General features: G+C 37.9%; 1 protein-coding gene across 1 annotated transcript in view; it reads right to left on the bottom strand.

Moving 5' to 3' along the window:
• Positions 1-19,250, bottom strand: part of LOC122797634 (otoferlin-like) — a 1,687,021-nt gene that overhangs the window by 82,502 nt on the left and 1,585,269 nt on the right. Inside the window, exon 36 of the mRNA XM_044066178.1 lies at positions 13,847-13,945. Within this exon, the coding sequence (XP_043922113.1) occupies positions 13,847-13,945 (99 nt within the window). The remainder of the gene's footprint in view (positions 1-13,846; positions 13,946-19,250) is intronic.

The following is a 19,250-nucleotide window of genomic DNA, read 5'->3' as shown; positions in this document are numbered from 1 at the left end:
GATGCTCTATAACATTTATAAGACACATATAATATTTCAAGTAACAACAAGGACATCACAATTACATAAGTATTTTAGTTGATGTTAAACATTTACTGAGGGATACGATGGATTTTAATTAGCAGATGACAAGTACATTCTTGAAAAAGACTATGTATTAAGCATTACATTTTTCCATGTTAATAGGTTCCTTAGTACAAGTATGTGACATGTTTTTGAAGAAAACTTCTAAGTTGTTTATGAAATAGCAGCAGACTGTCTATGGTTCTTATATTTTCATGAAAAGGATTTCAAGTAGCAGGAGTCATTTTGAAGAAGGCATATTCAGTGATGATTAGTTGAAAGACGGGCCTGAAAAGTAGTATGGTATTATGATTCCTAAGGAAAAGATGAAAAGATAATAGCTGAGTATGTTGCTAAAATGAAAGCAGTGGGACTGACGAAGTAGTACAAAGTCATTTGGCTTTATCTAATGTACCAAAGTGATGATCATATTGTGGGGATATATGAATAAATCTATTAATTTTGTTTTCTTTCTTTTGTATGCAACAACTGGAGAGGCTGCAAAAGTACCTCACAAAGAGAATCCTACTGAAGAGGCCGCAAAAGTACCTCACAAAGAAGATCCTAGGCCTTAAACACTTGGCCTATATGGACAGACTCAAAAAATTCCAACTATTCACTGTCTCATATCGCCTACTTAGAGATGATCTCTGCTTGACATACAAAGCCATGCCTGTTCCAGATCTGTTAAAAAATGCTGCATCTAAAGAAACCCCAATCCTTCCACACCACACACTCCAGTGACCTCAACCTCATTACCACAATCAACAGAATGTGCTGGAGGGACAGGTTCATATCCCAAAGACTGCCCTTGCTATGGAATAGACGTCCCATACATGTCAAACAGAACACCTCACTGGCCCTCTTCAAGAGCAACCTTGATGAGTGGATAGGAAATAGAAAATTCACCCCCGGGATCACTCCAGTGGCTCTACTCGACAGAGGAACTGGGAACTAAGGTCAGGTGGCACGATGTCAGGGTAATCCTATGGGCTAGATTTGTAAAGGCTCCAGGGCCATTAGCCTAGTACACACCTATGAACCTATGTATGAATTAGTTAAAACAAATATAGGATTTCTGTATTTAAGCCTGAGGATGAAAGCATTTTGAACAATGGCCCCTCTAACATCATCGGTTAGAAAGTCAAAGAATTTTTGGCATATTTCATTTGTTGCAGGACTTTCTGTGACTGTTGTTTAATATGAGCGTGAGTGGAGACTGTCTGGTGAATATGAATTCCTAAATACCATTATTCCTTAACAGTAGGGAGAGGTATCCCATTTGGCTACTTAATAATTAGATGACAATGTGGGACTACCTAGAGAATTGTAGTGGTATTGTAAAGCATGGCATTAGACTTGAGAATCTTACTCTGATTTAATGTTAGATGATTAGTTCCATAGCAGACAAAAGTATATAGGTGGGATCTTTCTAGTAAATGGGCTTGTTTATGTGTTATAGCACATACAATGTCATTGTATAGAGCAGTAGATTTGTTTGTGGTATTTTGGAGGCGAGGTTGTTAATAAATGGAAAAAACAATGAAGGCCCAAGTACTGAATGTAGTAGAACTCTTTTGTTAAGTATCCAATATGAGAGTTAAGATGGCCTAAGCAGGCAGAAAGCATTCTGTTGCTTAATTTTTGTTTACCATAAACAAACATTTTCTGAAAATCCAATGCAAAAATATATTTATATTGTGTATACCTAAGCTATGATTAATGTTGCCAAATGTTTTTTTTAGGTTGAGAAACCATTTAAGAGTTATTTTTACATATTGACAATACTGTGAACAATTAACACATACAGGGATCTTATAGCGGTATATTTGGTTCCAAAGCCATATTGCCTGCCATAAAGTATGTTATATCTTTAGATAGATTCAATAATTTGTTGGTGAATATTTTTGGGGATCACAGGCATTGGTCATATGTTGGATACTGGTCTATAGTCATTAGAAGAAATGTGTTGCTAACCTTACGAAGTGTTTAATGTTCTGCGGATAAGGTTAGCAGTTTGGGAAAGAACAGATATAAGACAAAGGGGCCTACATAGTTATTCAGCACCATACTGCAGATTTCTATTATGTAAAAGATGAAAAATTATTTATAGTTGTAGCTAATGTTTTCAACATTGTGTTTTTATTTTTTGGATGACATGGATTTGAAACAGAAATGGGTTTTGTTGATTTTGGTGTGATAGGAGGTATCAGTTTAAAGAAGCATAAGATCTGGAAAGGATGGAAAACTTCAAGGAGGGGGAGAACTTAGCTTCTGCTGTATTTGGCAAAGAAAGTTGAATCCTAGTAATGAATTAGTGTTGTTTAGCTTAAGGAATATTTTGGGTGAGATAATTTGTTTTATAATAGCTCAGAACCTTTTTAGGGTGACCTAGCAGTGACTTTTGGACGGATCTGAAGTATTAGATATTTGCTTTATTACTTTTTATACTGCTGGTAGTTTTTAGATTGTGGAATTTATTGTTGCCTAGCATAGTATTTGGGTTGCTGTTTCGTGTTCTCCAGACTTTTTCCCCCCTTCCTTGGATACAATTTCATAACGAAAAGTTTATCCTCAAAGAGCCATAGTTTCTTAATTTTAAGCTGTATTACTATCTTGAAAAGGAGAAAGAATACTGCAGAATGCAGCAAGAATAAATATGGGATTAGTGCATCAGTGGCGGGATGAATAAATTCATATTGTTGAATAATGTTGAAAGAGTCCTCAGCAATATGTCTGGTATGAATAAAAGTAGGAGGAAGTCTGGGTACATTAAAGGACCATTGAGAATGAAGTGGAACTGTGGTCACTTAATGATGGAAGAAATAGCTGAAGATTTATTAGCTTATCAGGGATATTTGTGATGAAAAGAAATACACTGGAAGACTTTGTGTGTGTGTGTGTGTGTGTGTGTGTGTGTGTGTGTGTGTGTGTGTGTGTGTGTGTGTGTGTGTGTGTGTGTGTGTGTGTGTGTGTGTGTGTGTGTGTGTGTGTGTGTGTGTATGTCCCAGTACTGACCATTTGGAAAATATTGGGAACAGCAAGAAAGTTATTTAAGCATGCTGTATTTTTCTCTTTCAGTATTTAAGCATGCTGTATTTTTCTCTTTCAGTTAAAAATGAAGTCCCTACAGATAACAAGCATAGCAATTTGGAAGTGTTGATTATTTTGAGTAAAGCATTTTGCATAGCAGTAATAGTGGTAGTGTTGAGGAGGGTAAATTATAGATGCTGGCCATATAAATCTTAGTTTGACCACTCAGGGTGATTTGAAGGATCACTCATTTGGGTTTTTGCCACTTTTGGCACTGCTAGAAAAGACTGATGATGAAGGTATATTGTTGGATTTATTTATTGTCAGAGCTGTTATCACAAAAATTACACTATCAGTTTGTTATAGAAGGGGAGATACAAGCACCATCGTTCAGACCGCACTCAGTTCTTCCAGTTATTTCAGGTTACTAAGGATTGGGAAAGAGTTCAAGGTTTGCTGATTTATTACTAATGTTGCCAGTATTTAGGTGATATTGGCACAATTTCTATTGTTTTGGAGTTTAGTTTGATGAGAAGCTGGATAGACTGTTCCTGGATTAGTATGTTAATACTGCCAGTAGTTGTGTGAGTTTGGGTAAATTTCTTTAGCTTGTGAGTTTGAGAGGATGGTGTGTAGAATGATTCCAGATTGTTTTCTTAGGCACCAAGACAGAATACTTATAGTCAGAAGAATTTTGCTCTTGTAGTGTATAGTTTGGTATCTAAATTGAAGCATTCAGTTTCTTTTTTCACTGCCGCAAATTCACATTTCTTGATGAAAGCTGAAATTCATGAAAACTACAATAAAATTAGCTAGGCATGAAAAAGGAATATCTTTCATTTGCTTTATTCTTATGACTGCTTTTGCAGGTTTTCATTTTACTGATCCCAAAACATACAGTACAGACATTACTATACTATGAATATGATGAATGTCATTTTTTCACACTCTAAAGAAAGTTTAAATGCATGTACTCAAGAGAAAATGTTGCATTTTTATTGAAAAATGTGACAAATCAGGTATAAATACTTTATTGCAATCATCAGTTGTAAATCTGTCAGGAATTTGAATGAATCAGAACTACAGTAAACCACCAAATTTATAAATAGGAATTGTATTTTGATAATACAGTCTCAAGACATAGATGGCTTTCACTGCAGAATTTGTTTCCAGTCTAGAAGTATGTTCCCACTGCTGCATGTATGCAATATACTAGTTATCCATTCTGAAAAGTGGTAGAACCTCCCCTTCCAAGACATGCACTCTCTAACAAGATACTATAATGCAGCAGAAAGTTAATGTTTTCTTTCTTTTTCTTTGCCTCACATTTGGTGGCGATACACATTAAAAATTATTGTAGCAATCCACATGAAGAACAAGTTAATAAAGATGCTTTTTTTGTAATTAATTGTTAAGTCCATGCTTTCTGCTTCTGATTACCGACCCCAATTGAAGCCCAAAGCTACATATAACAATGACACTGGAAACAATGCATGTCCATATTTGTTAACAAAAGCTGCCATGTACACCCTCATACATAATCTTTTTATGTCTGTGAATGGCACCCCAATGTATATAGGGCCACTAGTATGTCTGCTACGGATTACAGGTGCAGAGCCCTATGCACATACCCTCTCCTGAAAATGGACAGTAAGCTTTCAGCTTTTCATTCTGCCTTTCCATCCGGATGACCCTCAGGAATACTTTTACTTGTATCTCTTACTAAATGTGGCTGACATACAATTCTGGATCTGTTTTGGGATCTTAACTGTGTGTGTGTGTGTGTGTGTGTGTGTGTGTGTGTGTGTGTGTGTGTGTGTGTGTGTGTGTGTGTGTGTGTGTGTGTGTGTGTGTGTGTGTGTGTGGAGATTAACTTACACCAATGCATATGGGCCTCTTTCTTTAAATCATACACCTTCATGTATTCACATTTTACCACTCATCTATAATTTAACTTCTACTTGTATTTAGTCATAAACTATGCAATTTAGAGTCTCTCATCTGAAGTGTAAGTCAGTCTCTGCAGCATCTCACATACCCCCCACACATCCCAACATCACCTTCAATTTATATTTCAAACCTAACAGTATAGCTTGAATGTAATACCTTCTTATAACCCCCTTTCTTTACTGTCCATAGCAAATAGCAGTGTAGTCACTTGTCCCACAGCTCAATAGGTGTTTTTTATATTAAAATTATTTATTTTCCTTTTACATTGTACTTGGTAGCTTAGTGTTCTGCAGAGAACAGTGCATCAATTCTTATTTTGTTAAGATTATATACCTAGCTTGCTGAACTTGCTAGATAGATTCATAGGTGTGTCCTAGGCTAATGGCCCTGGAGCCTTTACAAACCTAGCACACAGAAGTGCCCTGGCATCGTGCCACCTGATGTTAGTTCCCAGTGCCTCTATCAAGTAGAGCCACTGGAGTGATCCCCAGGGTGAACTTTCTATTTCCCATCCACTCATCAAGATTTCTCTTGAAGAGGGCCAGTGAGGTGCTCTGCTTGACATGTAAGGGAAGTCTATTCCATAGCATGGACAGTCTCTGGGTTATGAACCTTTCCCTCCAGCATGTTCTGTTGATTGTGATAATGAGGTTGAGGTCTCTGGAGTGTGTGCTGCAGAGAGATTGGGATTTCTTTAGATGTAGCATTTCTAACAGAGCTGGGTCAGACATGGCTTTGTAAGTCAAGGCCGAGAATAGCTGGAGTTTTTTGAGTCTGTTCATGTAGGACATGTGTTTAAGGCCAAGGATCCTCTCTGTGAGGTACTTTGTGGCCTTTCCAGCTGTTGCATGTGTCTAGTGAGGTACATGCTAAATGGGGCATTATACTCGATGTTTGGCTTAATGAGGGAAGAGTAAGAGAAATGATGACCTCTTTCTTCTTGGATGCAAAACCCTTGGTAATGAGATGTGCCACTTAGAAGGACTTTCTGACAACAGTTGCAATGTGGTGGTCGAAGGTGAGGTTGCTGTCAACCTTTGTCCCCAGATGTCTTACAATACCTTCAGTGTTCAGTGGGCTCCCATCGATGAGGTAATTAGTGGGAACTGAGTATTTCCCAAAGGGGATGATAATGCATTAAGCTTAAGGCCATGGTTTCAACACCAGTCATTGGTCCCAGTGAGGCCTTTCTGTAGGATGCCTACATCACTTGGGGAGTTAATAATGGCTCCTAGCTTGCAGTCATCTGCGAACTTGGTCAGCCAGAGTCCCTCCATGTTGGCCTGGACTCCTGAGAAGTAGATGCCAAACAGGAGAGGACACAGGACTGATCCCTGTGGGACTCCACTCATGACTGGATGGCAGTCTGACTTGGAGTCCGCTACTTTCACACTGTGGGTTTTATCTGTGAGCCAATTTGCAACCCATCTAGTGATATAGGGGTTGATGCCTAATTTGGTGTTTTTATCAATAATTCCTGAGTGGGGAATGGTATCAAAGGCCTTGGCTAGATCAAGGTAGGCTGTATGAACTGCTTTGGCCTCATCCACTGCTCTGGTGACTGACTCAAAGAAGTCAACCAGGTTGAGTAGGCATGATCTACCTTTCACAAAACCAAATTGCGTGGGATCTAGAGTTTGGAGATTCCCTATATCCTTGTTAATTAGGTCCATGATGATGTGCTCCATAGCCTTACATATCAGACTCATCAGGTTAATGGGTCAATAATTCCCAGGGTCTGTAGTCGCTCCCCATTTATGGAGAGGGATGACTGTAGAAGTGTGACATTCTGTAGGGACAAAGCCTGAGGTGAGGCTGTGATTGAACAAGGCACACAGATGTAGTGCTAGTAAACTTTGTAGTTCATGTAGAACACATCCAGGGATATTGTCGGGTCCCATGGAAGCTGTATTCTTGACCTTGGACATTGCAGCTTTAACCTGTACTGCAGTAATGCTGGGTACTTGGCATTCCTCTGGTATTGTGATTGGTCCTTTCGGGGTGGGTGGGAGGGGTAAAGTTGGCACTAAATCTGTTAGTCAGTATGTTTGCAATATCTGTTGGCTCAGTATAGGAGGTACCATCATGCAGTAAGTCAGAGCAAACCTGGGTATTGCCATGCAGATTCCTGATATAACTATAGAAGGCTTAGTGGTTATTTTTAGTGTCTGCTGCAATTCTGCCTTCATAGCTGGCTTCAGAGGTTTTATTGAGGCTAATAAGGGAGTTTTTCCAGTCTTGGGACTTCACCTTCTTCTGCAACAGTCTCTTCCTTCTGTTGTAGAATTTATTAATGGTGGGGGACCACCAGATGGGCTTCCTTTTTTTGGAGGAGAGCATCTTGGTTCTGTTGGTTATGGCTAGTTCCATGCATTTATGTACTTGTTCGTACAATGCATTGGTGTATGATTTGGCTGTCATGCATCTATTTTCCTTTGACATGGGTACCACGAAGTTAGCTACCTCTGTTTTCAGGAGCCCAAAGTCAGCACTGGAGAAGTCTTTTTATGGTGTTTACCTTTGCAGAGGGGGGTATGGCTGAGATGTGGATTTCCATGGTGATTAGTTTGCGGTCGGATCTAACCAGGGAGGAATTGACTATTGGTGTAGAACAGTTGCCCATGTTAGTAATAAACAGGTCAAGGATGTTGCTTCCTCTAGTGGGGGTAAGAATGAGCTGGTCCAGGGCATTGGAATTGATGAATTCCAGGAAGCGTTGGACAGTGTATTGGTGCATGAGTAGTTTTCCCATTTGATGGAAGGGTAGTTGAAGTCACCTAGTATGAAAGTGTTGGGTTGGACCCTAATAGTTTCCAGGGTGCTAAGGAATGTGGAGTGAGTCTTGGGACATGATATAGCAGGCTATGACCTGACCCGCCATCTTACCCAATGTTAGTTGTACCTAAAGTATCTCAGATGCATTATGCTGTGCTACTAGTCTGGAGGTGTGCATATCCTTTATGAATATGGAGACACCACCGCCTTTGGAGCTTCTGTCCATGTTCTGGGGCCGAAAGGTGTGGAATGAATTATAGCCTGGTACCACAGGGATGTTTTCTGCTGCTTTAAACCAGGTCTCCATTACAGCACAAATGTCAGTGTTCTCCATTTTGAGGAGTGCTTCAAGCAAGTGCATCTTGAGATTTAGACTTCTAGAGTTGAGCAGCATGACCCTCAGATTGCATTTATTTATAGCTGTTACAGTGGTACTCCGGTTTTTGGAACATCACCTAAAAAGGCACTATAAGGTTGGCAAGAGCCTTAGCCAGTATCCGGAAACTCAGGGATAACAGATGCAGGCCAACTCCGGCAAAGCATCGAGGTCTGTCAGTCATGTCATCCCAAGCAGACAGACACTGGATCCCCTTAGAATGACACCAGAAACTTAGCCAATTGTTGAAGTTAATCATTTTCTGCTTGTACTGTGGTATCATTCTGGGCAATGGTAGGATGCTGCTCAGGGCGAGGGTCATACCTGCCTGGGCCACATAATCTGAGAGCTCCTCCATGTCTTTTTTCATGTAGTCCAGGGAGGTGCATCTCAGGTCATTCACACCCACATGGACAGTGACAGAGTCATACTTGTACTTGTTGTGGAGTGACCTGAATGCATGTGTTATGTGTCGGATTCTGGTACCTGACAGACAGCTGACTGTTACCTTCTCCTTATTCAACCTAGTGAGTGGGACATCAGCTTGCCTCACTATTAAGTCACCTATGATTAGTGTATTGAGCAAACTGTTTTGCCTTAGGGACTTAGGTTGAGGTGTACACTATGTAGGTGAGCTATGTGTCTTGTGGTTTGTGCTGTGTTGTGGTGGTCGAGTGCATTTCTGCCGTGGAGGTCTCTGCTGTTTGGGTAGAATTCTATTGAGACAGCTCCGCGAAGGTGGGTGCGTGGTTTGTGTTTTTATGTGAGAGCTGTGATGGTGAGTGTTCTGGAGAGCTATATGTTGCATGTGGTGTGGCGCAGGTATTGACCTTCTCCTGACCAGCTATTCCGGTCTTGATTTGAGAGTGCATGGCTTCCACTGTGGATATATAAGTGCATCTCTCACAAGTCTGAGTGTTGGCAGTTGAGGAGAGGGTTGTCTGTGTACATGAGGCAGTTGCTACACTGCCTCTGAATGCCCAGGTTCACTAGGTTAATAGGAGAAAGTACAGTGAACTGACCTTTAGACATGCCAGGAGAGTCTTGTGTATCATTGCAACAGTTTGATACTTATCATTTCTGCTGTAGTAAGCTACATTTATGCATCAAAGTTGTGCTGTGGGGTGATACTGGTCAGGTGTATGTAGTTAACCACCATTAGTAGAATGCGTGAAATTGCTAAAGGGGGTTGTTCAATGGCACTATAGATATACATTTAATTATTGTAATGTTTGGTGACTCTTCTGGTATTTCTAAAGAGTCATTTATTGAATGTTTTATTTACTTCTAACCTTGTGTTCTCCCTCCTCTTTCTTTAAGTCCTGTAGATATTACATGATTCTCAATTTCTTCTCTGGCTTTTCTGTCAGCCCACAACTGTTTCCACCTGCAAAATTTTCAATCTGCTTCTTAAGGGCCAAAAGCATGTGTACCTCCTTCCCCTTTCAGGATCTGCAAAGAACAGCTGCTTTTCTCAGACAAAAATAAAATTACTAGGCATATACTGCTACTTACATAATTAAAAAATAGGCTAGTCACACTTATGTAGCATTAGTAATTGCCTTATGCTGTGGGACCCCACTTTCTGCTGCTTCCTGTATTTTATAACAAACACAGTATTCTTGTCTTTCACTGATATACCACCTTGTCTAAAAATACAGTGACTATGCACATTTAAACACTAAATCGTTGTTCCATTTTTATTTGTAACTCTTACTTAATCCTCACAGTACGACATTGTCCTGTTCGATTCTCAGCTAGAGTGTCTTCTGTGTGGAGACATGCGTGAATGGGCGTACCTTCGTTGAAGGTTGTGCATCAAGGCTGGCAACTCAGCACATAAAAATCTACTGCCAATCATTAGTGGACCGGAGTTACGCTGTGGCGACCCCTACCCGGGAAAAGTCGAAAGACACAACAACAACAACTAAATGTAGCTGAATTAATATTCTGTTTTGGGATCTTAACTGTGTGTGTGTGTGTGTGTGTGTGTGTGTGTGTGTGTGTGTGTGTGTGTGTGTGTGTGTGTGTGTGTGTGTGTGTGTGTGTGTGTGTGCATGTACATGTGTGTGTGTGTGTGTGTGTGTGTGTGTGTGTGTGTGTGTGTGTGTGTGTGTGTTTGTGTGGGTGACATGTCCTAGGTCTAATTAAACCATCATTACATTGGTTTCTTAGCTATCTATCAAATAGAACATAAGTTGTAAAATGTTAAACTGACCTCCACTTTCCCCACCACAAACAGGAGTTTCATAAGGATCAGCTATATTCCCTGAACCTTTTAAGTTCTTCATCACTGACCTCCATACAGCTGATAAACACACTTCTATAGTCCAATATGCAGATGATTCCACACTGGTCTGCTCTGCTAAAACTGTCAAAACTACAGGAGCTCACACAAGAATCATTACTCTCTGTTGAGTCATGGTTAAGTAGCTCAAAGCTCCTAATAACCCCCCCCCCCAAAAAAAAGAAAAAACAGTCTAATATTCTTTTACTCCCAAACAATTGTCAAGACAAAAGGCTTCTTTCATCTCAACATCTGCCAACAACACCTGGATCGAAAATGTACCCAAGCTAAACTACTATCACAGATGAGCAGCTAAAACTAGACCTTAACACAAGCTGTAAAAAACATACAACACTCAGATCACTGTAGTGATTTAAAGCATACCTCAGTGAATCATATGGTCATACATTCCTACTGCCATCTGTCCTATAAGTTGTATCCATTTTTACTAACCTAAAGTCACACTTTTAAACACATTAGAGTCTTGTTACAATAAAACAGCAAAATTTGCCACCACACTGCCCTTCAGAGGACACCACTGTCTGGCTCTCAAAGAGGTAAACTGGTTAGAACTCTCACACTAATTAGCACACACCCAGCTCACAACAGTACACAATAGTACACAGACTTCTTCATAAACCCCAAAATACAGATCCTTATATATTATTCAGCCATAATCCACAAAAGGGGCTTTATTATAGAGATGAATTGCTTCTTACCATCACTAAAGCATAAAATAGTGCAGGACACTCCTATATTAAACTAATATTACCAAAGCCTGGAACAACCTCATTAGTACTAAAATCAATCCAAGAACTAAGCTCTTTAAAAAAACCTCATCTAATGTGCAAAAAACTCTGCTCCTACATTCCGCAGGTTAGATGTATAACTTTCCTCTATATTTTACTATAAACTGGTCTCACCACTAGTCTAACTCTGTGTACAAAGCCTGCAATTTATCTAACCTGCACCCAGTCCTAGACGGATTTGTTCTCCACTCCCCACTCTGTCCCAGTGTCACTCTCACTACAACTGGTCTTCCTAAAATCCACCTGCTGTTTCCACCCAGCACCACATCTCTACTAGTGCCACCTCTCGCCTTATCTCTATTCCCACATGCCCTTCCTACTCACTCTCTTTCTAGCATCAACTCCTACTGCTACTGCTTTCACATCCATGACTTCTCAACCTTCTTTCTGCCTACTTTCTATTTTTTCACTTTCTATTACTATCTGTAACCCTCCAGCCCACTAAAATACTTGCCAAGCTTACTTGGGTAAGCTAAAACCTCCAGCACCCTCTCTGTCCAACCAGTGCTTCCTGTCCCTGCCCAAGTAGTTGACACACATCAAGGCATTCTATATACATAGAGTTCCATTACTCAGCTAGCCATTTAATTTCCTCTACTCTCTAGCCTTTCTCTTTTTTTTCAATGCAACTCTGTTGGACAGATCAAACAAAACCAAATCACCTCCTGTCTTGTTATCTCTCTTTCCTAAAGACTGAGACTCTAAATACTAATCACCAAAATAATGTCTCTAAAAAGACTGTTGTCTCCGTCTTTCACAAAAATGTATGCTTTTTACACTTATGCTATTTTCTTTCTCCCTGCCACACCACCAAATAGTGCTGACTTAGACTCTTAAAGTCACATTTAAATAAGATACACAGTACTATATTATACTGTGCTATGCTTTGTAAATCTATAGGTACAGCTTAACTGTTCACGTTCTGCAAATTCATTCACACTTTTTAAATTATCAAGTACTCTGTAAATATCTATATACTGTGTGCATACTGTCATTCTATGTATAATCGTAATAAGTTTTGTAAAAAAGTCCAAGGTGCTTTTCTCCTGGGCCTCAGCTGAAAAGGAGTTTAACTAAACCCAGTCAGACTTTCCTGGTAAACAAAGGCAAAATAAAATAAAAATATGAGCCACTACTGAAACTAGACTACAGGTTAAACAAATGTTTGTGTTAGCTATGTATAGACTGTGAGAAGCAGTTTACTTTAATGAATCTCAATGATGGGGCTCTATTATGAAAAACATCTCAGGCTATAGTCATTACTAGCAGAATCTATAAAATGACCAAATCCAGAGAGTGAAACTGAACATTTACACACATGTATCTCTCGCTCTATCTACAGTAAATATATATATATATATATATATATATATATATATATATATATATACAGTAAATATATATATATATATATATATATATATATATATATATATACACACACACACACACACACACATATATATATATATATATATATATATATATATATATATATATATATATATATATATATATATATATATATATATATATATATATATATATACACACATATAGCTATAGGCCCAGTATATATAATGAAAATACTGAAATGTCAACATCACTAACACTGACGACAAAACATCAAGAAACATCAACACTTTATACATGCACTGAAGAATATACATGGATCATGCAAATAAAATCACTAAAAAAGTTTAAAACATACTTTTAAGCAGGGGGTTAAGCCCCCTACACCTTGATACCCCATGCTAATTATGTATACTGACTTCAAGATTACACAATACCAGGGAAAGGATATTTTCCCAACCCCAGAGATTGTGTGATCTTGCACACTAGTTGACTATTTTGTTGACCAAAATGTGTCAACAAAACAGGTGTCAACTTTAAACACTGCCAAATAAATTAGTGCTTAGATAGATACATAGATAGATAGATAGATAGATAGATAGATAGATAGATAGATGAATAGACAGACAGATAGGGGAGAGGCAACTTACCTTTAACTTATGGGACTGAAAAAGTTAAAGCTTAAATGTATCATACTGATCTCCTTAGTAGCAAAGCTCAACATGATCTTACTTCTGTAGCCACATGACTACACAACACATCCAGCAGCTACTAAATAAGTTATTTCATTTGATAATTATGGAGATTATTATCAAAATATGATTTATTTATTTCATGATGTAGATGTTAATAGCAAATTAAGTGGCATGCCTTTCAATGTCTTTCTCAACATTTAACTACAAAGAATATCACAAAGATTAAAATAGCTGAAACTCTTACAAAAAAGAACCAGAACACTTAATTTATATTTATTTATTTATATTTTTGTAAGAGATTTGCCAGAATATTATAAAAATATTTTTAGAAGTTGTGATTTTAATTAGGGAAATAGATCAAATGTGTTGATATAGTAATAAGGAAACATCTTACAGTTTACAAAAACAGAGAAACAATTGTTATAAGAGAATACAGGTATGCCATGCCTTATTTTCTCTGCTGGTTCATTACTTCAAATTATTAATTAAATATATCCACACTTACCCTGTAACATAAATGTCACATGATTGCATTCCAGTTATCTGATTGACATCATCCAGTATAACATCTTCTGTGTTCAGAATAATAACCCGCAATTCAAATCTGTCAAGAAAAGAACATTAAATCTCTAGGTGTTTCATATATGGATGCAATGATGAATTTAAGATCCCAATTCTTCATTTTTGCTACCTTATCATTTACAATATTTTGTTGTAGTGACAAAAGCTTTTCAGTCCATTACTAAGAGTTAAACACTAAAAACAATGGTACAGAAACTTGAGAGGGTGTGCAATACTTTTCTTATTGCAACATTCTGACTGCATCATTTGTTTTAATTGCCCAGCTGGTCTATCATAGTCAACAATTGCAAATAAGTAAATACATTATAAATTGGAACAGATAGTTAATTGACTATTAATTCATTATCTATGGTCTTTCACATACTCTAAATACAAGATAGCTGAACAAATGAGAACAGACAGCAATACTGTTGACAATAACAATGACAGCAATGATGAGGTTAAACACAAATTTTATTTTATGACAGTAGTTCTTACAATCCATTTCAAGGAAAACAATAAAAGAGGGTAATATCTGGTAAGAAAACTTTTGTTTCCAATGCATGTACAAAGTAACTCACCTAAAATGTACTTGCTATATACTGCCAAGCCAGACATGTGATGCACAGAAAAAGAGCCCTGATGATGGCTCAGTCATTTTCAGTTTAATTAACAGCCAAGGTTCTGAAACAATCAGTTGTGAGTGTCGACAAATGATAATGTAATTTCTGCCCCATTCTCTCTCTGGAGTATATGATGAATAATTATAAAATCCTACCTGCTTACATATTTTTAACATGGGACAGACAGGGCTATGGCATCAAAATCTGGATTACCGCCGCTAATTAGCATGTGAAGAGCAACATTTCTAAAGAGCATATGATAAAGGTGCAGTGTTGCCTCAGGTAATAGCCAGTTCCCCACATAAATAAGCTTTACACTGCACAGCTGCAGATTAGAGTCATAACTACTTATTCTCCAGGATTTTATCCTTCTTTTACTGAGACCAATGCCTTTTGATGCAGTCTTACCAACAGTAATTGAAACTTGACCAAGTTTATTTTGCACATAAATGTATGCAATGTTTTCCAGGACTGGATAATGGTCTCTCTTTAGTACCATTATCCCTTCCATGTCTTTGCAATAACATTGCTACTGGGTAGACCATTCTAGCATACCATATAATATGCAAGCTACTAAATATTCACACAGATATACAGATATCATTATGCTAAAAAACAACCCACCAGTTAAAAACATTTGAAATTGATTAATACAACTCTTTGCTTTAAACCAATAAAATTCAGCAGCATACATTGTATAATTAAATATACAATCAGTTCAAACTAGAAAAAAGAAATTATAAAATGAATGGTAAAACTCTTAACTGCTTATCTGGACCTATCTCTCCTAGTACTGGAACTAATTTTATCTATGCCTGACTTGAAAATCTATTCAGTAGTTATAAATCTTCAGGGAACATAGCTGGGATTCAGAAAGACTTATCATGAAGGGAAAGCCTTAACATGGTGATTTTCCCCTCACCTTCTAAGACACTGTGATTCTTAGGTCATGCTACCACTGATGTTTCCCAGTTTGCCTTTGCAATTAGTAATATGGTCTATCAAAAATGCTAGTAGCTCTCAATTTATGCTGTCAACCGATTATCATCAATTTGTCATATTAAACATCATTGTTATTGGAAAAATTAAATGCTGTCAAAAGACAATGTTCACCCTTTTACTCCCATGAAAGCATTCATGGTGCAGGTAAGCAAGTGTGCATGTGTGGAGACATGTGAGGATGTGTGTGCATGTTTGTAGGGGTATGAAAAAAGTTGCATGATTGTGTGCGTTTACCTGGTCATCTGGGTGGTTTTATTAGGGGGAGTTGGGAGTCTGGATATGTGTGTGTGTGTGTGTGTGTATGTGTGTGTGTGTGTGCGTGTGTATGCGTGTGTGTGTGTGTGTGTGTGTGTGTGTGTGTGTGTGTGTGCGTGTGTGCGTGTGTGTGTGTGTGTGTGTGTGTGTGTGTGTGTGTGTGTGTGTGTGTGCATGTGGATTTGTATATGTGTGTCTGAACAATATAAATAAGTGCATATTTTTACAAGCTCTAACACATTATCTATGTAATGCTCATCTGCCTGTAAACTCAGCCCATCCAATGCTTACTAACATCAATCCTACTGACCCTATTTCTGACCAGTTCAACTCATATTTTTACACTCAGTCTCCTCCCTCACTAGCAGTCACCCTCCTCTACCCCTTTCCATACCATCACCATTACCCACGCAAACCCCTGTATTCCATCTCAACTCAATTTCCACTTCCACTATTAAAAAGTTTCAATTCACTACACTTGTTGTTGGCAGTCTTTTCTCTAAAAGCATTAGCATGCCTGCCTATCCTCTATCTTGCACAGTTTCTATCCTAATAAACAGATCAGTCCAAGAAAACTACATACAAAGTAGCTAGAAAAAAATCATGATAAAATCAATACACAAAGGGGAGACACCACCAACCTCTGTAACCGAGAACACATAGCCATTCTCTCACTTTTATCAAAAAAAAACTTGAAAAATGCATACAACTTCAACTTGTTAAACATTTACATGTAAAGAACATCTTGTCTCCAGCACAGAATAGCTTCAGCCCACACTTAAGCACTACTAAAGCTCTACTGAACTTTATCTTTCATGTCAACCTCCAAAGACACCCAGGGAACTTTGTATCTATGCTATTCCTAGACATATGTAAGGCTTCATATAGGATATCCCATCACACTACTCTCCATAGACTATGCTTACTACAGCTTGACATCCCTTCCCTGTCTTGGTTCCACAGCTATTTATTCAACAGACTACAGGCAGTGAAATGGCAGAAAGAATAATTTCCATCCCTGCCAGTTTCAGCCAGAATACCACCACCTATACAAAGATACCAGAGATGCAACAGTCATTCAAAATACCAATAATGCCATACTGATTTCTGCCACTAAGTCACTCCCAGAACTTCAGGAAAAGACTCATAAAGCCTTTACTTTTATAGAGTTGGTTCAACAACTTAATCTACCTTAAAACAAAAGCAGGAACAGGAAACCAAGAAAAATACTCCAAATGCTCCAAGAAATAGCGTAATGAACCTTTTAATTACCGCTTTCGTCCAGAGACTTCTTCAGAATACACAACACTAAAACCACAAGCATTATATACTTCACTAAATCAGTAATTAAGCAATTAATCAATCAATTAATTAAAAACAAGTTAATTAACCAGTAACATTGTTATTTAAAAAAATATGAATTTAAAATATCTTTGTCAATGCTTAATTTGGTACCTTTTAAAAAACACTTGATGTTTATTGCTTCATTTAAACCAGGGAATCTATCTGCTTTTAACTTGATCTGCCAAAGTGTTTCCCTTTGTTCAACATAGTTCCTAAAATCTCCCCCTCTAAGGTCCGATTTAACCACCTCAATAATAGTAAATAAAAATTTTTTAAAGTTTTTACAAACAAGGGAGTGTTTAAACAAGGCACTATTTTCATCGTGAGTTTTGATGTTATATACATGCTCACGAATACGAACATTTAAGCACCTGGTGGTCATCCCTACGTAAAAAGCGGAGCAGGTGCTGCACAGACCAATGTAAACGACCCCCTTAGTACAACAATTAACGTGTCCAGGTACTTTAAAGGTCTGATCAATGCTATCAATAACAATAACCGGTCCTTTGGCTATATATCTACACATGTTACAATTATTACAGGTAAACATACCTTTCACTAAAAACTTATTGGCATCCTGTTGGAATCTATTAAATTCGAGAGCTTTCTTAATATTATAGGTGTTTCTAAACACAAAACTTGGTTTGTTTCCTAAAACCTTAAAAATATCATGGTTACCCTCTATGATCTTCCAATTCTTTTCTAATATTTGTCTAATATGACCCCCATCAATACTCATGTCTAACGAACAAATCATGTTGTCAAAACTTTTTGGTTTACCAAAATTGTTACAAAAAGGGGTATAGCTAGAATCAAAATTATCCAACAACGCTGGATAATGTGATAACCGCTTATCCAAAATTTCCCTAAGAATATCATTCAACAGTTGCATGGGATACCCCCTTTGATAAAACATGTTCCTAATAAATTCAAGTTCGTCAATAAGATCATTTTCGTTTGATGTCATCCTGCATGCTCTTATGAATTGCCCCTTGGGAATATTTCTAATAATGTGTCTAGGATGCGCACTTGAAAAATGAACATAACTGTTGGTAAAGGTTTGTTTTACGGTTTGGTATTTTGTGGTATTTTGGCTGGTAACTTAATCTACCTGTTAAATGCTAAAATATTGATTTAATTGACAACAAAATCTGTCATTTATATTGAAAATAACTTCATCACCTTAGCAAACTGTACACCTATCAAACTTCCAAACTGGAGCCAAAAATAAAAATAAAAACACAGCAAGTAATTTAGCACTTTCATTCTTTTTTGCCAGCAATAAAAATAAAAAACACAGCAAGTAAATTAGTGCTTTAATTCTCTTTTGCTTTAAGGCATATATAAAGCTGTATGACAGATTGGACACTAAAGAGGGAGAAAAGGACCTGTACCGATTGGCTAGACAGAGGGACAGAGCTGGGAAAGATGTGCAGCAGGTAAGCGTGATAAAGGACAGTGAGGGAAACGTACTCACAAGTGAGGAGAGTGTGTTGAGTAGATGGAAAGAGTACTTTGAAGGGCTTATGAATGAAGAGAATGAGAGAGAGAGAAGGTTCAATGATGTGGGGATAAGAAATCAGGAAGTGAAGCAGATTAGCAAGGAGGAAGTAAGAACAGCTATGAAGAGGATGAAGAATGGAAAGGCTGTTGGCTCAGATGACATACCAGTGGAAGCATGGAGGTGCTTAGGAGAAATGGCAGTGGAATTTTTAACCAGATTGTTTAATGAAATTTTGGAAAGTCAGAGGATGCCTGAGGAGTGCAGAAAAAGTGTTTTGGTACCTATCTTTAAGAATAAGGGTGATGTGCAGAGCTGCAGTAACTACAGAGGGATAAAATTGATCAGTCACAGCTTGAAGTTATGGGAAAGAGTAGTGGAAGCTAGGTTAAGAAGGGAGGTGATGATTAGTGATCAGCAGTATGGCTTCATGCCAGGAAAGAGCACTACAGATGCAATATTTGCTCTGAGAGTGTTGTTGGAGAAATACAGAGAAGGTCAGAAGGAGTTGCATTGTGTTTTTGTGGACTTAGAGAAAGCATATGACAGGGTGCCTAGAGAGGAGTTGTGGTATTGTATGAGGAAGTCATGAGTGGCAGAGAAGTATGTAAGAGTGGTACAGG

Source organism: Protopterus annectens, chromosome 3.part1 (genome assembly GCF_019279795.1).
Source record: "Protopterus annectens isolate FY-2018-M chromosome 3.part1, PAN1.0, whole genome shotgun sequence".
Taxonomy (NCBI): domain Eukaryota; kingdom Metazoa; phylum Chordata; order Ceratodontiformes; family Protopteridae; genus Protopterus; species Protopterus annectens.
This window is presented reverse-complemented; position numbering and strand designations above follow the sequence as displayed.